General features: G+C 40.0%; 1 protein-coding gene across 1 annotated transcript in view; it reads left to right on the forward strand.

The window, feature by feature from the left end:
* Positions 1 to 258: 258 nt before the first annotated feature.
* Positions 259 to 25,637, forward strand: part of fbxw7 (F-box and WD repeat domain containing 7) — a 76,114-nt gene continuing 50,735 nt past the window's right edge. Inside the window, exon 1 of the mRNA XM_010791617.1 lies at positions 259 to 668. Within this exon, the coding sequence (XP_010789919.1) occupies positions 447 to 668 (222 nt within the window). The 5' untranslated portion in view covers positions 259 to 446. The remainder of the gene's footprint in view (positions 669 to 25,637) is intronic.

The following is a 25,637-nucleotide window of genomic DNA, read 5'->3' on the forward strand; positions in this document are numbered from 1 at the left end:
GGTCCAGAGGGGGGTCAGAGAATGACCACAATGAGGAAGCTCTCCGGACACGTGAGCTGCGTCGGACGACTGCTGATACACATCCCCCCACCGAGGGGTCATGAGAGCAGATTCCACGGTGCCTGTCTGAGGGGGAGAGGCTGAGTTTGTCCATCCTCTTTTCAGGCCCTGACGGCAGCTGCTCCGCCTGGCTTGAGCGCAACAGTGACCTCACACTCCAGAGATATTTTAAAGGGTGCCAGTCAGCAGGGAGATGAGTCCTGAGTAGGTAGGTGAAGTGGTAGTTAGGTGCCTGATCGAGCACAGTATTGAGACGTCTGGACAAGGGTTTTCAGGTCCAAGGAAGTTGCTACAGTGATTTGAGAAAAGTTATCGGCTTGTACGTGTAGTGGGCCAGGTTTCGGAACGCCATCTGGGATATGATCCAGTAGCCAGCCTACTTTGCAATGCTGAGGCATTGCCATATCCCGCGTTTCTCGTCTGGTGGTCGGAGAAAGATGCCAAATGTTTCCTTTGGGAAAGAGAAAACTTCATCCGACGTGGAGAAGCAGCCACTTGCCAGGGCAGAAGCCAAGGACGTTGCCACGGAACCGTTACCCCCTCAGAAAATACTCAAGATATTTAGCATCAACATCATTGCCCAGGGTTTGCCTTTCTGTCGCAGACGGGTAAGTCTTGTACGTACCACCAGTCATACGTGTTGTGTTGAGCCACAGAACAAGAAAATGTCAAAGGTCATGTCTCACTTTCTTTAGAGAGGTTGATGGTGCTATGTGTAACTGCTGCCAATCAGAGTAAAATATTTAAAGTGTCGTCTTGAATGTCGAAAATTAACTTTTACACGTTTGCTAACCAAATGAATGTTTTTCAGTTCTGCCGAATTTTTAAATCGGTAAAATCAATGGTCAGTCGCACCCCCAAACACAACTTAGAATGCTTCCAGAATGCAGAATACTTCCTTTTAGTGATGTTTTGGTTGAACATTAATCAAAAAGAGTTTCGTAGTAGTACTACTATAATAAATTAAATAAAATGAGGCAACTTCTGAAGATAGATTTGTCCTTTTTGTCGGATGAACTTGAGTAGTTTGCGTACGTTCGCGTGTCATGGCTCCACCCATGGCAGATGACCGCCACCGACATATAACCTTAAAAAGACCGTCGCCAATGAGCCTATTTTTAGGATTTTGGATAAAGATGCTATGAATGCACTATCTTATCGTTTTTTATAACTTTGCACTCTGATGTTTTGGAGCAAGTTGAGGTTGAAGCAGTTCCAAAACGTAAGTGATCTCCAACATTAGTCATTTCTTCCTCTCTGGCAGTAAATGAGTTTGGCTCTTAAGATCTGCAACATTAACGCTACTCGTATGAAAATTGTCCTTTGACACTACTGCTAAATTAATTCAGCTTGGAAATGAATAAGATTAAATTCCCATGTCAAGTAAGATGCTTCCCAAACTAACCAAGCACAAAGCTTGAAAGAAATACTAATCCTCCAAATGACTTTAATCTCTCCATGTTTTGTCACCGGCAGTCTACCGTTTTAAAGTCAGTTACTGCGCAATCACAACCTTTACAATTTAATTAATATTAATACAATTGAGAATGAATAATATACCATATTTATTCAGACAAATCATTTATTTATAATGCCATTTGAGAATGCGTATTAATTTAATTACATAAAGCACTTCTTCCTTTATGTAAATCTTGATTATTAGAAAAATTAAATGTTGTAAAAAGATCTTAAATACGGAAAGAAATGCCAAATATCCCATCTCAATATTGACTAATTTTGCTTTTCTATTTATTTTTGCTGATGAACATGTTTACTTTTTGATTTTCTTTTAAATGTGCATAAATAACCTTGTCAAGATTTTTAATGATCCATTATATTAATACAATCCTTGGTGAAATGGACACCAACTGTTCTTGCACGACTGCATTTGACCTCTGAGTTGGAGCGGCGCTGACAGGGATTTCTTAATGTCTTGAGAGATAGAAAGATAGGCAGTTAAAAATATCAACCTGAAGTCTGTCAGAAGAAAATGAAGATAGGTGTGGCAGTGAGGAGACAGGTTGTGAAATATCAGACTGAAATAGAAATAAGGATAGATGTCACAATGACAGGGTTCTGTCAGCGTTTCTCTTTCCTTTCAGGGTTTTCTCTCGGATCAAAGCGAGCCGCAGTGTGGAGCAGCTTTTTGTGACAAAGGGTCTATTATGGTGATTTAGTTTTAATTAGTGCTGTTTATGCAGTAGTTAAACAGGAGGTTCAAAGGATCTAGACAGACCGCAGGAGGTTTCTTTAGTTAAGCCAGTCTCGGCTTCAACATGTCACATTTTTGATGCAAGGCAAGGCAGCATTGATTTAAGGGAAAAAGAGAAGGACAAAGGGAGAAACCGTCATTGGCGTTAACATTTAATGCCCATTTCCTGATTACGATCTTTACATAAGGCCTGTACACTTATGTATGTTGACATCATACTTTTACTCATCATCAAAGATGTTTTGTCATCACTTTAAAGAGTTGTCCGCTCTTTCGATTAACATCAAATACCTGCAATAATTATGACATTTACTTAGCTTGACTGCAGACCGTTTGGTTTGTGTTTGTGGAGATACACTACATTTTGTTTTAAATGATCGGTTCCACATCAGTCTTTCTGTTAACAAAATGTACACTTAGTATTTTTGGTAAAAGCAGCAAAGACATGGGTTTCGTCTTCAGCTGGATGAGTGTTGACTTGACTGTTAAACAGGAAAGAACAAAGTAAAAAGCACAGTTGAGATAATGCCTTTAATCAAAGTGTTCAACTCTACCATCTGGATGCCATCGGATCAGTCTAAGGCATCTGTGTTTGTCCTCAGGAACACTTTTACTTTGCTTATTTGCTTGCGTTGTTTAGAAAGTCGAGTGCATTGGAAATCTCTAGATGGAAGATAAGGAGGAACTTGGGCTTAAAGTTTGTTTACGAGGTCTGTTTAGCTGGATGCACTAAAAGGAAGGTCCCACGAGGCGAGATCACAGGGTTGTTGCTCCATTAAGAGTAGGATGCCACGCGGGCTCTGCTGTGCGTGTGGCAGCTGTCTCCAGTGAGTGGCATAGCTGGGATTTCCCAGGGTCTCTGCAGGATGCTACCGACTTAAGTAGCCTCAAAGCCTTCAGAAGGAACAAACTATACTGTAAAATATAACGTTTTTATGATTCAAATATTATTTTGTTGTTGTTTTTGTCATTATACCTCGGCCAAAGAGGTATGTTTTGGTTTGTCGGAATTACGTAAAAAAAAAGTTTTGGGAACATTAATGGAAGGGCCAAATATAGCACCCATTACATTTTGAATCGGATCAGAATCAAGGGATGGAAACACATGCATTGTTTTTCTGCTTTAAATCAAAATGTACTATTTGACTTGGTTATGGGAGATTTCTAAGAGAAAGTGTCAAAAATATATAATTTCTCGTACCTCAAATGATTCAACCAAAAAACCCAGCCCATCTCGCCAAATGTAGCGAGAAAGTCGCCAAGTCGTCAAGCTAGAAGTTTCTGATAAGACACTTGCAATGAGTGCAAGGTAAGCAATCTGATTGTGAGAACTTTTCACAGTGCTGCGACGGCCTCGCATACGGGATTTTCATACATTCGCCACTCTTCTCCTAGTGTACTGGTAAAAATAGACCTAGGTTAACATTCCAATCAAAATGTGACGAGGAAAAGCCACTCTGTATTTCCGGAGCCAAAATGGGCATCCAGCTGTTGCAGGAAATGGCGATCAAGATATAGAACATTAACCGCAGGACATTTCCACACCCTGCACTGCAGGCCTGTTGAGTAAGGAGATCTGGACCTGCCCATAGCAGCTATGTCTGTATTATCAGCAAGTTGCATTTGCTGTTGGAGCAGGTGTTGCGGGTGTGTGGCAACTTTTTTAAAGCAAATTCACACCTCAGCGTTTCCTGTGGCTATCTATACACACACCTTATTAGAGCCTTAACACTACGGTATTTCAATTATTTGGTTTTTGCTCTGTTTATCTATTATTTGGTTCATTTTTTAGCCATTTTGAGAGAAGTAGTCATCCCCGCCCATTGGTCTGAGAGGCATGTGTATCCACCCAGGAACTGTTGCTGCATGTGTATCCCCTGCTGCTCCACTGTTCACTGGTGGTGAGCCTAAAGTACACTTCCATCAGTAAATTAGTACGTTTACATGCATATTCGTTTCTTTAGTTAATTAGGAATCAGACTATCAAAAGGACATCAAGAAGCCATCTGTCACTATTTTAATTCATTACTTTTTCTGTATCTATTTTTGAAAACATATGCCAGGATACACCGAGGACATTCGTATTCACTTTCATTTTACTTGTCTGTCCCTGTCTGTTACGTGACAACCAGGGCGACATGATACAGCTCCTGATCCTGCTACTACCGAGTCAGATGATCTTATAGCGGCTCAAGTGTTGTTTGTCTTAACTATTCACATTTCAAAAACAACTGTTTTCCATCAACAAAACCTTGAAATTACCTCGGCTAATTAAATGTCAGCATCAATCTGAATCAGTGGTTTGTCTTTGCTGCTCTTTTATTTTTGTTTGTCTCATGTTTTTTGTTTTGAAAAAGATTTAACCTGTTGATACAACCCGTCACTGTTCTGTGATTATCTCTTCACATTTGTAAGTACTACAATGCTGACGGATAGGGTTGAGTAGCTTTGTCAAATTTAAATAACAAGACAGTGTTATCAGTAAACCGAGACATGAATATTAGCTCAAAGCTATTTCACAAGAAGCACAGTTGAAAGTGTGCATTAGGGATACAGGGAATCCTCTGTGTTGTAATAACAAATAGCAGCAGGAACACTAACAGCAACCACTACAGGGAAACTAGATTTGTGCAACAAGCTCCTAATTACAAAACAAAAAGTATTTTAACATCAGCAATGCACTGCACCCTTTTACGTGCTCCATACTAAGCACTTTTAAATATATCTAAGTAAATTAATCTGTTCAGCATGTCAGCAGCAGTACATTTATTTTAAACTCCTCTGTGCTTCATTAATGATGCCGCTCCTACCTCTATTCATTAGCACTCAGCGTTTCAATTTAGATATGTTTTAATGCCATGGAGGTGCTGCTGCCTTTACTAATGTAGTTTCCTAGATAGGTGTTAAAGAAAAGAAGGAAAATATGGTCTTCCGCTGCATCATGCAACACCACCACTCAGACCTGTTCACAGTTGTTTCCTGATTTTTGGATATCCATATGTAGAGAATTGGGTTTGACGGCACAAGAAGATCATTCATGTTATCATCTTTTGAAGTTCTTTTTCCATTACTGATGCAACACATTGAAACTAATTAGAGTAATGTTCACAGGAAGCTGAGCGGAGATTCCTTGGTTAGTTTGGTTTTTGACTTTTTGATATTTTACAGTTTTCTATTTTCATCTTACCGAATTATCTCCTGAAAAACTGGAACACAATGCTTGTTTCTTTACCAAGTAAGACAAGTGGAGACACCATTGTGAACATTTGTTTTGATTAATATTTGTAATGGTTTGGAATAGTGGAGAAGTACTCGCTTAGTGGATTAATGGATAATTAATCAGTTAAGAAAGTCATTTGAGTGATATGTTAAGTAAAGAGGGCCACCATTCTTTACTTTATGTTTTTCTGTTGTAAAGATTTGTACTCAAATGTGTCAGTGAGATAAATACAAAATACAGAAAAAAAAGAAAACTTTTAAAGACATGACATTAAGGTTTTCAGAAATTGTGATTTAGAAATGTTTCACTATAGTTAAATTGAGAATTAGTTGCAGAACAAGTTTAGAAGCTGAGTCAAGGCTGTGAACTGTGAAGTCCACTGAGACAAATGTAACATTTGTTATATTGGGCTATATAAATAAACATTGATTGGTTGATTGATTGATTGAAGGCTGCTGTGGTTGTCATGCTGTAATTCATTAAACCTGCGTTCATCCCATGCTGGTACCTTGGTGCATTTTATACCAATTTTTAAGCTCTGCAGGCATGAGTCAATGATTGAAAGATGGATCATATCGTCCACTGGACCTGAAGCCCTCTGCCTGTCCTGAAGTAAGGACCGAGCATAGCACCCTGCAGGCCGCTGGACTCCGCTGCCCTTGGGCTCCAAATAACACAGAGGGGAGGAAGGCATCTGCCATTGGCTATTCTGAGAAGCAATCTCATTTCAGGGAGCACAGATCCAGTTAGCCATCTCCTAACACCCGCGGAGCCAAAGGGTTTCTATTTACCCCCGATTTTATTGGAGATACTGCACCCATAGCGCGTTCAGCATCTGAAATTATTTAGTTGGAAAAGCATTAACTTTAATCTGTCAAGTTGTCTTTGTAATACTTTCCTCATGTTTATTATTCTAATGATGTATTTAAAGTATTGTGATTACCTTTTAAATATCTGCCCATATAGCTTGTGTTCAACAAAGTCAAATCAGTCTTTGCATTTTGACTTTGAACGTGTTTGGTGAACTTGAGCCAATCTAAATTCCTCCTGAGTTCATGCAGGGGTTGTTCAGTGTTGTGCTGTTTTTGTGCTTTACAAACAGTGTCAGCGTGCTGCATAGCGATGTGCGCCCACCTGCCACAGGGCGGCCTGACGGCACTGACATTTCCCATGCTGTTAGATACTGGAGCTGAGAAACGATACACTCTTCCTTTGGGAAAGTGTCAAAGCTCCTAAACATAATTCAAGATAAATATCTGTAGCAAATTGTAACCTCCTAAACACTTTCACACATACAAATTCTTTCATTACTCGCCCGGTGGAGTTATTTTTTCCTTGGTTGTGCAAACATTTTGCTACATACTTCTACAATATTGCACACATTCAGTAGACTTGCATTTGAAATTACCTCTTGGGTAACCTACTCTTTAGTTCAACAGAATTCAAAGCTTTTGTAGTTGTAGAGTCAGCTGAGGTATTCTTTTATAAATCAAACACTTTTATCTGATTTAAAGGGCAACCCTCGGGTGACAGCGCGCACACTCAAGCTCTTAGATGTTTGAAATACTTGGTGTTTGATAGCTGCTAACTATACAGGCCGACATTTTGCTCTCGCAAGACTCGCACTGCATTAATTCACACACAAACACTATAGCGTTATTTCACTTTGGTGGCAGCCAGCAGGTGTGTTCTCAGAGTTTTACGACTTTCACACATAACGTCTCAAAAGCTGGGACAATAATAGGCTGCTATTCATTTTGAATGGGCTGTCAAACACTAGTTTCTGTTTTGAAACATGCAGGCGCTATAGGTTCAGATGGAATTGAATGGGATTTTACATAGAAACTAGTTTTTTTTGCCATTCAATTTGTATTTTTCAAAGGCCCTGATAATGTAGCTTCTTACTTTGAGTGTGGTGCTACATTAGCAAGCTATATCCAAAATCTTGTGATAGTTTGTTTAGTTGTTTATGTTTCCAGGAGCTTGAGGATCAAATTTGTCTTTGTCTTTATTAGGATCCCCATTAGCACTAGCATGAGCATTGGCTATTCTTCCTGGGGTCCTCACACACTCAAAACATACATAAACATACATACAACAACATCCTAAGGCCAAATTGAAATATGAACAAAAGATAAACACAAAGTCCGAAACGAAGCAGAAGGGTTAACTTTTGTTAAATATCTAAATAGATAACAGCCGTTGTTGAACTTACAGTTTGAGACTTTTAAATCATGAATATCTCATGTTACAAAGACATGCTTAAATAGAATCTGAAATACAAGTGTTTCGATTTGTGCTCAAGTAATGTAAAGGCTGCAGATCCTTCTTCCTATATACCTCTCTATAAAGTTTCTCTATCTCTGTGGGTGACACAAACTCTACATTTAGATTAGTTTCCTTTCTCTTGATTTGTAACCCGCTCACTTTAAAATGTGTTCTTTGATGTTATTTCGTCTTTACAATTGGCCGCTCCACCAGACTGTCTGGACGCTCGCTGCTGTGATTTCCCTCTAGAAATGTGAACCGTGAATCACCGAGTCCGCTCCTTTCCCTCTCTGTCTTTGTATCAGCATTTCTCAGTGCTGACCTTCAACAAGCCGCCCCGTGCCTTTCACAGTGTCCTGCTCGCTGTAATCTGGCCATCAGTGAAGACAGCCTGTGAATGGATAGCTGACTGGCTGTAACTGATGCGGCCGTCTGCATAGTTTGTCTAATCTGTGTTTGTACCCTGCTGTCTGAGGCAGACTGTGTGGTCTCCATGCTTTTCATGTGCACTTCTGTTGTAGTGCAGGGCTGGCTGCACACCTCCTGCAGTCCGTGACCTCCGCAACAGCAAGAATATAGCGTCTATTGTCATATTATAGAAGTAGTTATGCCTCAGTTTTGTAATGCAGTGAAACGGTTATGAGAATGCTATTTAACAAAGTGTGTTGGGTAGATGTCAGACACGGGAAGCCTGACATATATTTATTATCACAACAATTATGTATAATTTAAAAACACAACGACAGGAATATTGGCAGAAAATATTACAAAAAACACGACGTTTGAGCACACTTAAAGTCAGATCTGACAGCAGCTTTATCTCTGATGTTCTTCATGACAAGGCTCTCCATATTGCTAATTTGTAAAGAGGTAAAAACCCTGAGCTTTCCCCAAAGCCTTCACCTGCTGTTGATGAAGTATCAAGTGCCTCCTTATTACTTAAACAGCAGGTAGATGAAGGTTTGTAGGTGATTGAGTGAGTGTGCGTAGCCTCGCTGATGTCACAGAGATGTATTGTTCAGAAAGTAAGCATACATTTAAACACTTGCCTAGCAACAACAGACTTGTATAACCTTCTCATAATACAAGGCCTGTTTGTTGGCCAGACAATCCGCTTTTTATATGAGAGGAACTAATAGAAACGATTGTTTTATTGAAAGTTATTTGTTTCAGTGTATTCTCACCAGTCTATTATTAAATCAAGCAGTGTTGTGTAAACAAGTTATTTTAGAGGTGTTTTGATTCAACACATTTATATCTGTAGCACACGTTCTCCAAAGACACAGGACCATGAATTGTTGTTTAAAAATCTCATGTCACAAACTATCGTAAGAAATTGTTGCTTGAATTCAACATAAAAGAAACAAGTTCATAAATCTATTTCGAGAAATATTCAGCAGAGCACCTGATTAATAAAATGACTTAGGAGGATTTGTTTGTCTGTTTAAAAAGTAGGACAATTTTATCCACAAAGAACAAATTCAGTGTATCTTAAATATAAAAAAAGCCACATTTGCAGAAGCTTACATGTAGTTTACTTAGGACTCCAACACTAGGTCATAAGAATATTAAATCTAACATTCAATGTAGCATAATTATGACACTTTATGAATAAAACGAGGACCGTGTGCACCAAGCCTTGAACATAATAACCTCTCCGAGATATTCAGTCATTTCTCTCGCGGCTGTCGGTGACCATTTTAAGTCTATGCGAGATACTTTATCTCATTCACCATCTGACATTGATTAGCAGCACATGTGAGATTTGATGGATGATTGCCAGGTTGGTTCCATGACATCCATATTTATAATTTGTGCAGTATATAAATGACCTTGGCCCAGGTGTGCTTGTATCTCCAGGTCTGACACGTAAGGCCACATTCAGATCAAAAATAGCTCTCTGTTAAAAAACCCACAAGGGGCCGCGTTGCCACAGGTACCGGTGAGAAAAATGAAACATGATCCAAGAGGTTTAGTCTGAGTGATAAATCAATGACTTTGAAGGCTTATCACATGCCAAAACACTGCACAGGGGTTTATAATACGATGAGACCGAATGTTACCGCTCCGGAAAGCTATCAAGGCGACGTTCATTTGATCCTCAGTTATGCAACCCTCAAGGTAAACATCAGAATTAACACGGCTAATTTCACAAAGAACCCAACCATAAATATACATTTGCAATGTGGCGCTTTTTGTTTTGTTTTGCCGGATGACCCTAGAGCCCCTCGGTTTCAGAGTTTCACTTCTAATAGGAAACATTACTGCTGTCAGTCTGAATGCAGTCTGTTGGGGAATAATTTGCTTAGGTATTCAACCTTTGACAGAGTTCATCATTTTCTCTTTTCACTGTCTCCTTTCCCTTGGGTATTGGGTATTGCTGCTATCTCTCTTAAGGAGGGGCAGCTTGGGTGCATTGTTGTTGCCAGCTTATGACCGAGCACAAGCTGACATGAGATAGTTTAGGGACATCTAGAAGCCCTTCTTTTTAGGAACGTAGGTTCCCTGGCGCACATTCTTTTCTATGGACGACAGCTCTAGTTAGATTCAGGGTCCATATTTTTTTAGTCTCGCTGATAAAGAATGTTGATTATTACACTCCGAACTAGTTAAAACCTCGAACTATAGAAGAGCTCTTGAGAGTTGATGTGGCATTTGAACCATGTGGTCAAACCGTGACATGTCTTGTGAATTCTCCGGCCGAAGCTCCAAATAAACCGTTAGTGTTTGCCATCAAAGCTCCAGCTCTCCATCGTGTGAGTCCTGACTCCAATTGCTTCAGAAGTTTCCCCCACACAGTCAAACACGTCATCTTCAGATTCTTGATTTTCTTTCTACTGTCTGCCCACATTGCATTAAAAGCTTCAAAATGATTGTTTAAATTAGTCTTCCTGCGCCTTTCCAATTTTCCATTTCCCTTTTTATTTTATTACTCAAATCATTAGGGCCTCTTTGTTGCTGTGCGGAGGTGGATGCATTTATTTGAGATGTTCTCCTAGTACTGGTAATGTGGTGAATCATAAGCAATAATAGACTGTGCTGGAATATTGAATATTAATTAATGACACACTATACTGTTAACAGACAAACATCACATCAACCTACAGTATGGCCAAAGGATTTATCAACTAATATCAGAGAGAAATATCTTAGAGAGAAACAGTGTTAAGAGTGATGTGTTAATGACTGCCGCACTTCAGCATCATACAGGATACTCTCCTATAACATCCATTAGAGGATTTTTCTTGCTGCAGTAGTTAGAAAGCTTAAAGCTTATTTCCTCCCAGAGTTCATACTTCTCAGAGCTTCAGCTCCATTAATGGATGGCAGAGAATAATACGCCAGCCTTCTGGCCGCTACAGAAATATAGCTTTTTAGTTTCAAGGACATACCTCTCCTTTGTGTCATTAACAGAATGATGATGTGGAAACTATAGCTCCCTTTCAGCCGCCCTCTTTAGGTACAACACACAGAGAGCATGGCTGCATGCCTGGCACAATATTGACAAATTTCACATTCAAGCTTTTGCGTTGACGACCCTTTATATCAATTTAGTCGTTCTCTCTTCATGCACACACACAGAGAGAGAGAGAGAGAACTGAATGTTCTTACATTTTCAGTAGCTATTATAATGCACTTTCTTTACCTTTTTTAGTACAACTTTTCTAATTTTGTCACCCCTCAAAGGTCTGTGACGCAGTAGAGGAATTGCTGCAATTTCCCTTCCATATTGTACTACATAATGTCCATATTCGTCCCTTTTTTAAAGAACATTTTAAGAGGCGGTTTTGAGAGCTCCATTGAATGTCTTATGTCAATTTTGTTATTTGACAGCATGTAACAACATTTCATATTGAGGGTTTCTTGTTTGTGCAACTTTTAAATGAATAAGTGACCACATTTCTGACAGTAAAGTAGGGTTTAAGTGAAAAATAAATGCACTTCTATTCCTGTGAATTGAATCTTCTCAGTGTGTGGGAGTTTTTTCACATCTAGCTTTTAGACGACTGACTGCACACTGTCCCTGTTCCTCACTGTTCCAGCTCTAGCTCCCTTTGAACCAAACACTGAAATTACTTTTTCTTTTCAGCTGTTTGTGCTTTAAATCCTTGATGCCAATACTGTTTCAGCATGTGCCGGTCTGTACGATTGGTAGAGAAACTAAGGAACCAAAATTGATTTATATGTACCAAAAGTAAAAAAATCCCCAACACAACATGACATCAGACACCCACAACAAATACCTCTGAATCCAAGCCTTTGTTAGTCCTTGCAAGTCATCCTCACAGAAGGACACATTTTTTTCTACCATGCAAACAAGTTCAAAGCTATTGACTTTTGTATGAACTTTTTTATGATTTTTATTCTGAGCAGGTTATTCTCATCTTGTATCACATAACTGATGAGTCATTTGACATTCTTAAACTTCAAATAAAAAAAAATGTACAGGGTAAATTATCAGGTTGAAATTTTTTTGAAATTGTGAAGCCAGCTACATATTGCACAGCTTAACTTAAAGAGGCCCTTTTCTGCTTTTTGGGGGTTCCCCACCCTGTAGTGTGTAATGTGGTCTACAAATGCTCCTTTATTTACTTCTGTAACACAGTAACATCACTATGTAACACTTGCGCTTCTATTGGCTAGCGCTCAAAAACATTATACATGTTAGGCTAAGGGGCGGGACATCTCTAAGCGGTTGACGAATCGCAACACCGTCGCCAGCTAACCAATCGGAGCAGACTGGGCTCTGGTTTCAGACAGAGGGTGAAAAGAGGTGCTGCAGCGCAGGCAGTATGAGAACAATAAAGATCTTTTTGAACATTAAAGCATGTAACAATAGAAATATAAACCTTAAAGTGTGCATAATTTCAAATATGTACTGTTACTAGATTCCATTTACCATCTGCTGTCCAAATCCTCTTCACCCCACCTGCTTGTGTTGCAGTTCAACAGTAATGGCAACAGTAGTTAGATATCGTCAGTGCACCTAAAACACGCATTGTACTGCATACCAGTGAAGAAAGTTTTGACTTAATTTGCCCTTCATCTGACATATTGGTCTATGAAACTTCTGGTGTCCCTCAAACAATGGGTTTAATCAATTTCCTCTTGGACTGCCCCAGGAAAAAAAGGAAAACTGACATCGGAAAAATTCAATATAAGAGCACGTGTCCAGAAACATTGTCCTTGTGACTAAGAATAGTCCACAGATCATTGAAGGTTTAACGAAGGACAAGAAATGGTCAGTGCCCAGATTTTCAAATGAAAAAAATAATCCATCCATCCATCCATCCATTTACTAGCATTCAGGGTATTTTTGGGCTGGGGTCCATTCCAGTTAACATTAGGGGTGACCATCCATCCACCATGGGGTTATATTATTATTGTAGCAGACCTTACTCTCTTGACTTTGAATAATGAACCTTTCACTAACTTATTTGTTCTCTCTTTTCTCTTCCATGTCCTGCTCTCCTGTCATGGAACTTGTAAAACAAACAGGTAAGAAAAACTTATTTTACTCTTATATTTCTTTCCACAGTTTCATGTAGAGCATCATTTCATGTGCAGTAGGGAAAAGCCAATCCCCTTGTGCTCTCAACTGGTGCTTGAAATGCGTGTCTGCAACAGCTGGAAATGGCGTTTTGTTACCTCTAGGGGGCAGCATGAACTAAATTGAAATGGTCACTGAGGTTCAGAGTCACCCTGGACCTTCCCCATGCTGATTACTGCTCAAAGGGTTTGTGCGTTAAGGCGATGTCTGTATTCACATCCTGTGTCTTCAATACTAGCTTCTTGCTTTGACATTGATGAAGACATTGTGGTTTGATGGGTATCCTTCATGTTGTTTGCTGCAGTTGTTTATCAGCATCACTGTTGTGGCTCTCTCTATTCACGCTTTAGTTTTGTGAAACCACGGACACCTCCCAATCCCATCTTTAGTGCCGGAACACTGCGCGATTCCTGCTGTTTTCTATCCTCTTCTCTACCTCTTCCATAAATGAGTATTTATAAGCTGCTCCCGTATCCCTCAGACACACATCTGCTGTTTTTTAAGCACCAACTCTTCATTCATTTCCCACATGCAGACACTCACAGCTAAGAGCTTCAATAAATGTTCAGGTTGTTATGACGACTATGAGTGCAGCACTCAATACCACATTAATAATCTGGAGAAGCTCTTACACTGTTGCACGTCTCTTCAGGTTTAATGCCATGGTAATTTTACTGAAAAATCCTTGGAAAATAATTCCCAAACACACGGTCTGTGATAAAAGATCAAAAGGTTTTGTTTAAGTTTTGTTTTCAGAAACAGCTTAAATTTGAAATTGGCAATATAGAAGGAGCATTTGGCACCTTGTATGGTAATCTCTGCCTATGTATATATGTGTGTGTGTGAATGATGATTTGTGTTGAGGTAAAGCGCTTTGAGGTGTTGCAAACACTGGAAAAGCTCTGTTTAAAAGCAGTCCATTTAACATTACCATTAAATGCCAATCAATTAAAAGGAAATATTAATCGTATTAATACTTTGATGGAAGATGTCTAATGTGACCAGTGGATAAACTAGGCTTCTTGGTGATACATTTCACCGACATGTTTGAAGTACCAGGATAACTTGTAATGGCTGTTTTAATAACTGTCCCAAATGAACAGTTGCCCTACTGTTTGACCTTCAGTCCCCTTGCTGGGGTCTCTGGATGATTTGCTTGGCTATAATATCACCACTGGGTCTGCTAGAGTTTGATGGGGCAAAAATGTGGCAGATGCAAAGTGGCTGCCAGTATTCTGACTGGGCATGGCATGAAGGAGTGCAGTGATAATGGAGAATCCTGTAGAGCATCAGTGATCTTTGACGTTCTGTAGCAGTGGGAGGTCAAACGCTGCGTCTCTGCTTCAGACTGACTGCAGGAGCTCAGTCCGGTCTACTGCAGTTTGAGTCATGTGTCATGTGTGGAGTCATGATTCACATATATTACTGGTTCATGCTTTTTATTTAGGGATCTTAATTTGTGGTTGTTTATAAAGAAAACCGAGGAGTTTATAAGTGCATCAGTTTATTTTTTATAGTCGAACAAGACTTTAAAAATCACAATAACTTAAAGTCCGATACAAATTCAGTTTATTTTGCAAATATTGTTGCTGATTGTTTGGATATGGAGGGGATCAATTCTAGATGAAAATAGTTTTTAACTGGACTACTTTTGACATACTTTACTTTTAGTTTAATGGCAGAATGAGAAGGACTTAGATGTCCCACCCCAGCTCAACAAGGGTAAGAGTGCTCGCAGCAGAGAAGAACCAACACCAGATTTGCTGTTGTTTTGGACAAACGTTGTCCTCTTTGTGTCCACTATATTTGGGCTTTTTGGACACCTGACAGTTTCTTTATTTTCTTCTTGGATACATTCTTGCAATTTGCAACCTACATGAAACAGCAAAATGAAAAGAAAGGTTCTAAGCAAATACAGACACAACCGCACACTTCTAGTGGATCATAATTCATAGTTGACAGGGATTATCTATGGCTTGTATTGCTTTTGATAGTTCATCTTTTGACAAAGCCCAATCTTATTGTGCCTTAAGCTTCATGTAGAATCAAATGCACCATTCTCTAATGTATCCATTGAGACAATATGGACATCATCTCATTTACAGTATTTCTGCGTCTCCATGAAAGTGTTCTCGTTTTTCTGTTCTGCCAGGTAGCATGAGAAGCATAAACATCGATTTCCCAGGGAGCACATCTGCATTAATGGTAGGTCACATCAGGCTACAAGGAAAACATAAAGCAGAGACATCCCTGTTGATCTATCATCGGTCTCACTGTGTGTGCATGGATCTGCACTGAGAGAAAAAGTAGATCCTTTACCAGCTTGACATCATTTATCCAGACATGTATTCTTACTGCTCATGAAAGCTTTGACTTCTCGTTGAATAAAAGCATTGTCCACGTAGAAAAGAGTAAGAATCTCATTTCAGCATTTCATACTGATTCTACATTCAGCCAGCTGCCTGGGTGCATTTGTCTAAGTATACACACTTTATCTCAGCGTGAGGGGAAATTATTTTCTTGTGCTGCCTGAGGGATAATAATGGAGGAGAACCAATTGGAGGGAGGTGTGTGATAAAGCAGTACTTCAAACGCTCCAGTGTTTTCCGGAGTGTTATCACGATCTCACATTAGGCAGGAGCGTGGCATTAAGTATCGCACCAGAAAAAGTATGTCACCGGCAATCCTCTTGTTGCTGCCAAGACAACATTTAAATTGCGTGATAATCTTCATCTTTTCAGTCCAAGTTTTATAAGTATGGGAAAAGCACCATCTTGGCTTGTGAGATGTTGTTTTGTCAGAGATGCCTGCGGTGTAAGGATTATTTTTGTCAGACATAAAAAAAAAAAAGTACAATTGCTAGTGTTTACGTTTTGTTAGAGCAGTGTGCAGCTTTTTTGGCAATCGATTAATCTTTGAATTCATTGTTTCAGTTTCAAGTTTGGGCATACGTTCTTTGTCTTATAGAACGTATTGGGTTGGTCAGGCACAAAGAGCAATTTAATGACATTGTTGGGGCTCTAGATTACTTATTAATTTTAGTCAGTTGTTATTAATATTAGTTTTCAATATTTGCTGCCATATTATGGTATGAATGGATAATCCTTTGAAACGTGCAATAAAAATATCTCTGGCAAAAGCCTGTCATTCCCAGGATAAGCGTTTGTGTTTTAAAAACAATAGAAACGTTCATGTCGCTTAAAGTATACACTATGCCGTTAACACACAACTCTTGCCATTCCTGGGTTTTTAAATTAAAGAAAACTAATTATCCCAGGTAACAACAACAACAACAACAACAACCAGTGACTCTGCTCCATTTCCTCAGTCCCACAGCAGTTTAGCGCTGTTTGTTTTGCGTGGCAAGGAATTGAATATTTACCCCGATGCATTTCCCTGCAGAATTTGGATTTTGATTAGCAATTCATGGCCTCCTTAGGGCTGTATAACCAAGCAATCAATATTCTCTCCTCTGATGAGGACAGGCGGGGCACATTGTAGGGATTAATTTACTAATACAAAATGGAAAATCAATGAGAGGCTCTTCACAGAACTGCACACATACATGAGCACAGAGCAGCTGCTTGATCTTTTTGTTTGTGTCTCAGCTGCAGTGTGTCAGCATCCTGTGTTTCACTGTGATTGATGACAATGAAGGGATTCCATGGCTACATTAGATTTTCCTGCTACGTCACTTAGCTGAGTAGCAACATCCGCAGCCTTTCATTTAAGCAGAGCTCTGATGTAATTAGCCCTGCCTCATTACTCCGCTCGTTACACCCTCCCACTTGCTTACCATTAGTCCAGGGGGAAAACAATACCATCTTGGGGACAGAATTTAAACTCAGCCACATTCAAGTTACTCCTAAAGTTAACTTTTTTAAAGCACTCTTTTCCCACTGAATTTTCCCTCTGAATTGTTCATGCATACTTATTTGCTGACTCCTTGGTCTCTAATGGAACATACTGTATCAAAATGTGATGAATCATTAATCCGGGTATAATATGGACAGTATAGCTTGTAGATATTTGATGGTGGTTTTAAGGGTCTCTTTGGGGAATTTATACAAACTTTGTCACATATGCAGTAGTTCACTCTCCAAGGATTTTGATGCGATACATTTTACAAATTCCCCAGTGTATCTAAAACATTGTTCTCTAACTATCATTCATTATTTACTCTCTATTTTTCTTTTGCCGCTGTCGTTAGCAGAACCCACTCATATAAACATCACTCACACACAGATGTAATAGTTGTCAGAATATCACAGGGTACCCTTTTAAATGTGTGACCGTTAAAATGAAACCCTTAAAAATCATTACAGGTTAATTTCTTGTCACTAGATGTACATAATCTTAATTAATGATGTGTTGAAATTATGTTTGAACTCCGCCAAGTATCCCCTTTAATTTCCACTTCCTATCTGTCGGTGTTTACCAATTAAAATGACTAAATATTTGGGCTTGATAAGTCCACAAAGGCGGCCTCCCACACCATCTGCAGCTGAGAATCTCAACACCTTCATTAAAGTGATTAATTCAGAAACTTTATTCTGAACTTTTTCAGTATTACAAGGGGAGCCCTTTAATAATACCTGACATATAGAATACCAGTGCATGGCATATTTTATGAATTAAAGAACCACAACAAGATTGCCTTCAACTCAAACTGACATTTTGGGGTAATTTTTTAGACAGCGATACATATTTGACAGGAAACCATGACTTTATAGGTTGGCATGGCGTCATATCCCATTATAATTTTCCCCAGTACAGTCGAGTTGAAGTGCTTTCCTCAACACCAGAAAGATGTCAGATGGGAGCTTGCCTGCTCCAACCACAAAAACTTACATCATGAAATCCTTTTGAGAAGTTCTCATGCACATTAGATTTAGCAGAGTCAGTGGAGATGAAGTCACCCTGGAGGTGCTTAATGCCTTCGGTAACCACATGTGCACTTCATGCTTCATCTCCCCTGATCTTCTCAGGGCCTCCCTTACACCTCCTCACAACATCAGCACGCTACAGTGGAGAGCAGAAAGTGCTGATTCGGTCTGACTGGCCTCTTCAATTTGTGATGAGCGTGGGAGAGAGTGGGATCTCGCCGTGCGTCAGAGAGCCTCGTGGCCAGGTTGTTCTGCTGCTCCATCCCCCCAACCAGCTGCAGACGCACCTGCGAACACTACGCCTGCTACCAAGTCCACTTTCTTCTTGTTTCTTGTTCTTGTTCTTTACTTTCAAAAGAACAATATCCAATAGGGCTGCACGATTTGGGGAAAAAATCTAATTGCGATTTTTCTGACAGATATTGCGATTCGATGTGCGATATTTGTTTTTAAGCGACCCAACGGAAGTTTATTGTAAAATGCGGCCATATCTCCGGCAAGGAAGGTCGTATCAACGTGCTCCCGTCTCTAGCACCCCCGCAGCCCGAGCTACGAGTGAAAGAACTAAACTTAGATGACACTTCCGTTGGGTTGCTTTAAAGTCAAGCTTCAGTTTAAGATTCACCCTGTAATAGATGTAGAACATGTGATGGAGTATTACTAACCCGACTCAGATGGTTTGTTTCACCAAACCATCTAGGAAAGCTCCATTGGAAGCCATTTGGAAAGGGCAGGCACTTTCAAAAATACTTGGCAGGTGATTGGATCAATCTGTCTATCACCTTCTATCATGGGCTGCTTCTGATTGGTTAACAATGGCTGGTACATGTGGAGCACAGCACTTCTGATTGGTGTGGATGACTGACACACAAGAAGAAGAAAAAAAAAAGATACCGTAATTTTCGGACTATAAGCCGCACCTGAATATAAACCGCAGCAGCGGCATACCACTCTCGGTTCCACTTTTACTTTTGCGCGCTACCTGTCTCACTCTTTTCCGGCCTCCAGCTTTTCCTGCTGGAACCCGCCGCTTAAAGGTGGGGGTCCGCGGACCGGCCATAGAGCCCATAGAGTTAAAGGTGTTGGCCGTTAGCTGTAAAAATCCATAGATTAGCCGCACCGTTATATAAGCCGCAGCGTCGAAAAATAGGGAAAAAGGCGCGGCTTATAGTCCGAAAATTACGGTAATTGATTTGATAATCGCATCATTTTCAAATTTCGATTTAAAATCGATAAATCGTTCTACCTAATTTCCAACTGAGAATATACCGGTATAACGGTAAGATATTTTTACCAGAGAGCTATTTCAAAATGTCACTTTTTTCTTCAGTAACAATTTGTTTCCCCCCTAATGTAAACCCCTAAAATGCCAGTTATCCTCAGACTTTGTCGTCCAATCTCTTGAGTTGATGGGAGTTCTCTTGCACATCTTGCCAGTATGCTAATTCATGTTTTAATTCTTTAAAGGGTTTTACTATCTCTAGTGCTGCCCGGCCTTTATTGTATTTCAGATACTTTGTGGACCCTTAACAAACTGTAAAAAAGGAAACTATGTTGTAAAATAGTTTCCAGGAAGATAATCACACAAGAGTTCAATTCCACAGTAATGTTTTATATCGGAACTGTAAAAAAGTTTCCACATGGTTACCTTCACTTATTAAAAAGGACAGTATTACCTAATATAAAACACATCTTAAAATGTTGAGCACAGATTCTAAGGTCTATCTGCTCTAATGCATATTTTAACACTTCAAATAAACAGGCATGACAAACATATAATGGTGTGCAGGAAAACAGAGGATCCGTTGAGTATCGCTGGTTGATCTTCTCTTATATCGCTGGTGACTAATGGAAAATCCAGCAGACGGTGGTAAAGTGCGGCAGAGTCCAGAGACAGCCATGAATTTCAATGAATTCATTCTGAACTGTGAAGAGAACTCGGTCTGTGTGGAAATTGTTGAGAAGTCCACAAGACATGCCTGTACAGATAGCAGACCATATCTCCAGAAACCAAGATCAAATCCTATTATAGGAGGAAGAGATATGGAAAATAAACTTATCCTATATTTGACCCAAAAGAGACACAAGCGGAGAACTATACTCACACATGGGCAACACTGCCCTGTGGCAATATACAGTTGCTATAGTTTTTCTTTTTATATACATTTACATATCTATTCATTTATAGTTAGATGTGCCAAGAGTAAGGACTGTCTTAGGTAAGTCAGCTTTTATGTGCGCAGCTCCACTTGCTTGGAACAGTCTACAGGCAAAATTGAAATTGAGCATTTTTATTTCTCTGAATGTATTTAAGGCACGTCTAAATGAAATGCTTTCTGACACTCTGGGTATTTGTAAATGTTGAATATGTAAATATGATATCCTCTGTTGTTTGTTTGTATGTTGTTTTTATGTTTCATGTGGAACTAAATGATGCAGGTCTCCCTTGTAAATGAGATCGATGATCTCAAGGGACCAATCTGTCTAAATAAAGGTTTGAAATGAAATGAAATAGTATATAACATATTTCCATTTAACGGGAAAAAAAACAGTTGTTGGTACTTTTCTATACAAAAATGCCAAATAAGAAAGTCAACATATTTAAAAGAGATGCTGTAAGAAGGAAGAAAGACATTTGATGTAGTTGGTTGGGATTAATTATATACAAAATGTAAAAGACAGCTTCTTTAGTACAGTTTCCAAATCAGGTGCCCATAAGAACAGTGAAACAGCTTACACTGACTTATTGTCCATTAAGAGATCCCTTCTTAGAATGATTTCCGTGTTACTGGAAGGGGACAATCTCATAAAAATGACCAAATGTAAGGCTAATATGAATATCCAGTTCTGGAAATTCGACACATTAAATGGATATCTTTCTGAACTTATGGGAGGCGTGTGGCGCAGTGGTGGGGCGTTGGTGTTCAGATCAGGAGGTTCAAACCCCACTGCAGTTAGCATGTCGTTGTGTCCCTGGGCAAGACACTTCACCCCAAATTGCTCCTGTGGGGATTGTCCACAGTATTGAGTATGTCAGTCACTTTGGATAAAAGCGTCTAACATGTAATGTAATGTAACTTTTAGTGAAAATGAAAGGAAACACTGTCCAGAGAAATGAGAAGAGCAAGAAGAATTGAACTGAAAGATTGTAAATTGGGAATATATTGCTCCAATTTGTCTAAAAGCTCAAGTCTCATATTCAGTTTACCTCTATCTGTGACTTCAAATTGCTTCAGGAAAGGACCTCTTTGCAGCTGAATGAAGATGTTGAGGGAACCAGCAGAGGGGAAAGCAGTCGGTGGGTCTCTGTCGTCGTGAGTCACTCGTTAGCACAGATTTTTTCATTTCAGTTGAACTCGAATGTGCTGATTCTTCCTAAATTAATCCAAAGTGAAAATGAAGGTTCCCATGTGCTATCATAGACTTTAAACTTATCATCAAACATGCTTGTAATATTTTTCACTACTGATAAATAATTATTTGACTTTGGAAGCTAAAAAGCACTTCTCTGCTAAGACCCATTAGAAAACATTGAAGTCAAATATTTGCTAAACTGGCTGCTTTGTTTATTTGCTTTGTTTATCGTCAGGTGTATTCACATTTGCATTTCTGAGAGGCTTCAACACTTTTCCCAATGAAAAGCATCTTTCATCAAGATGGTTTGTGCTTTGGTGTTTCTTAATGTCGGTGAGTTATGCTCTGCATGTCGAGGTTTTAGCTGAGGGTTTTTAATAAATCCCAAAAATGGACTTTCTCTTCCCTTGCACTTTGACCGCACCTCCTCTCTATTAGTCTGTTTTATCTTCCAGTGGAAATTATGTAAATCATTTCCCCATCTCCTTCATCGTGATGCACTTTATACTGCCTGTGTTTCCGAGACTGGCTGAACGCTTGGTAACAATCCATTTGTTGTAAACACATCTCCCCTGCATAACAATTAAGTGTCCTCATCACTGAAATGCATCAGAGACAGATGGCATGGCCAGTAGAGGAGGGAAAAGAGGAACTCTAGATGTAGTGCTGTTTCCTGTAGGGGCTGTGGCCTGATGTTCATGGTATTGTTATCTGAGTAAAACATAATTATAATAGTACACATGGAAAGTAATCCCTGGTTCATAACCTAGCTCTGGTTTCAGATTTTGTGTCAGATTTTGCAACAAAATTGTTTGAAATGGAAGCCGTCATTCGAGGCCTCATTACTGAATGGCATGCCCTGCATCCATTGCCAGAATTGGTTGACTCTTAACAGCAAAAAAGCACCATATCCCTGGATGAGGCCAGAGGCAGCACACTGCAGCCTGGAGGCCAGCAAGAGTGAATCCTGTTGCCAGGCAACAGTTTACAGATAGAGGGGGGGGGGGGGGGGGGGTCCCTCCTCTGCTGCCCACGCCCCTGCCTGTCCTTCGTCATTGTCGCGTCGGTATTAAATTTGCAACTTGCCTGGCCTTGAATTATTGATTAGATTTTCCCCGAGCATCGACATTTTACTGCACCGGTCGGCCCGGAGACGTCTGACAGCAGCTGTCACTGACCAGCTTCTAACTGAGGCTCGGGAGAAAATAAAACCAGAATTTGCAGCAGTGCTTGAGTAAATAATTAATTCCTCTTGATTTTAGCCATAAAAGCTGACTATCTTAATACTGCAGCTATTTATTTCACAACATAAGGACTCCTGTGGATAGAATGTCTTTCCTAATTACTGCGTGTATTTTGTGTATTTTGTTTTAAAAGGGAGGAAACCCACACGGTGGCAGGCAGAGTTACTCACTCAATCACTTAGATGGTTTAAGAATTCCCTTTTCCCTCTCTCGGCTGCCTTGTGTGTTGGGTTGTTGTGTTCTGGATTTCGGATGCCCGTCTGTGATGGAGCCTTATTTGTTTCCTGAATGTCTAATCTGCCAAGTTCATGCCTTTGGCTTCCCACTGAGAAGGGAGTCCTTGTTCTGTGTCTGCCTGGCAATCCCAGAGACCGCTGCTGTCCCCGGCTCTCGTGCACATTACCATACAGCTGTCCCGCAGGATGTAGTGAGACAGACCCAGGAGCTTCAGAGGGAGCGGGGCACTCCCTCTCCTCTCGCAGATTCAGCGCGCAGGCAGCAGCCGCAGCAGATGGGCTGTGGAGATTAAACCACGAGGCGCATGGCAGCTATTGTAGGCTGCCCATTGTGAAATTTAAAGGGTCATCTATGGGGTCAAGGCTGAATTGGTGTGGTGAGCCCCGCCTCCCATACAAGAACTGCTGGGGAAGGTTTTTGCTAATGATAGCTCTTTGGGTTGTCAGGAATATTGATCATTAAACAGGGTGCTAAGGGGGAGCGAGAGTCAGAGTGCCGGTTACCATGAGGAGAGCAGGGGGACATTTTTAGCATCGTATGCACTATATGTGAACTCTTTTTATAAGAGAAAAGCCTTGGTGTTATTCTATATTCCCTTATTTTGAGCTAACAACATAAGTACTTCCTGTGTGCACAAAGAGGATTTTGTATTAGCTTATTCCTCTATGCAGTACACCAAAACAAAACAACATCATTAGCACTGATTGACAGCCGTTATCTCATGATCATGAACATCATGGGCAGTTTGTTTTGAGTCGATCCCATATATGATCTCCTGCTGCTGTAAACAATAATTTTCTAAATATCAAGCCGAAAATAGGCCCGACAAAATACTAAATATTCCTGTTTAAGCAACATTAGCCAAAAACTAGTTTCCAGCTCATTTTTGAAATGTTAAATGATATATTGAAAGAATGTGTTCATTATCTGATTTCTGGCATTAAGTTCTGCAGCAGGAACAAATTGGCTTGGCAGTGAGAACCACAGACAGGCTGGCAGAGTCGGAAAGTACTAGAGTTTTGAAAACACGTGATTGGTTTTGGTCTTTTCATGGGATTCTTTGACTAAAAGAAAATGCAGAATATCGCCAACTCGTTTACTTTAATGTTTTAGACGAGCAGCAAAACTTAAAGACTTGTCAGTTCTTCAACAGCTACATCATTCTGACTTGCCTGACATTTAAAATCTTGAATTTCAGGCAGCATTTGACTTAAAGGTCATGGAACAGAGCAGAGCAGAGGAAATGGAAAGTGACTGAAAGTAATGAGACTCAAATAACCTCTGCTGGAGTTTCACTGAACAGCAACCTACAAATATGGCACTTTATCAATTTATGATTTCATCAAAATATAGATTTCAGTGCCTCTGAATAAATTAAAAAAGGAACATCAACACCCACTCACATGTCTGCTCAGATGAAGAGTTCAAGTACTGTGTGAAGAGAGATCACAGTGGGATAGCAACCTCTGCTTTTTGTGCTACTTCAGTCAACTTCACTTTGCTTTCTGAATGTTGTTGACCCCCAAGTAATGACCCAATAGTTCTGAAATTCAGGCTAACATTCCCTGTGAGGATGTGGTTTCTTCGTGAAAAACACTTAAGAATACGTGCCGTGTGTGGCAGAGTTCCCATTAGCCGGTAATTACCGGACTATGACCGGTAAAATATGCTGAAGACCGGCAAATCTAAATCTCTCCGGTCAAAGTGTCCGGTCAAAATAATGTCCCCTTAGCGCAATACCGCATCAGTTGCCCCTCTTATGTGACAGACAAAAGAGTATGTGACAGACAAGGATAGTCAATTCTAATGTCTAACACGTAATGTGGAGAAAGAGATGTCCTGTATGGGTTGATTGTGCGTTGATCTGTTGGTAATGCCTCGGGGTTCCGGTGGGCATGTAAACAAATGCATAGCGCTGTACTTTGCGGCCTCACCCGGTTGCATAGCGACGCTTATTGTTTAGGTGTCTTTTAATAAGCAGGTAGTCATATCATTAGCTAGAACTAGCTGGATCTGATCAATGTGGACATAAACGTGAGTAAAGTCTGACGGGAGAGAGAGATCAGCTGCTGCTGACAAGTCGACACGCATAATCACCTGCAGCGGTGAGCGGAACAAAACCCACACTTCAGGTTAGAATATCCAACCCAGTCTCACGGCATTTCGTGTTCACCAACACTATTGGTAGTCTTTACCCTTTTTTTTCGTGTTGCACAGCACGATTTTAAAAGCAATGTATTTCTGTTGGTAGTCTCACGGCATTACGTGTTATAGGAAGACCGGAAGCTGTGTGGTTCATAAAAACATGTTCTTACTCAATATCAAGCCACAATTATTGCTTTTATTTAAAATCGTATCATTTCTGACTTTTGTTGCTGTCTGTGACAGACAGCAACAAAAGTCAGAAATGATACGATTTTAAATAAAAGCAATAATTGTGGCTTGATATTGAGTAAGAACATGTTTTTATGAACCACACAGCTNGCACCAGATTGATGCATTTAAGTCCAACATTTAAAAAAATATATTTTACTGGGGGAGCATGCCCCCAGGCCCCCTATAGGATTTGAGGTCCGCCCCCACTTAAAATATGTTCACATGAATA

This window comes from Notothenia coriiceps, unplaced genomic scaffold (genome assembly GCF_000735185.1).
Source record: "Notothenia coriiceps isolate Sejong01 unplaced genomic scaffold, NC01 NC01_scaffold00035581, whole genome shotgun sequence".
Taxonomy (NCBI): domain Eukaryota; kingdom Metazoa; phylum Chordata; class Actinopteri; order Perciformes; family Nototheniidae; genus Notothenia; species Notothenia coriiceps.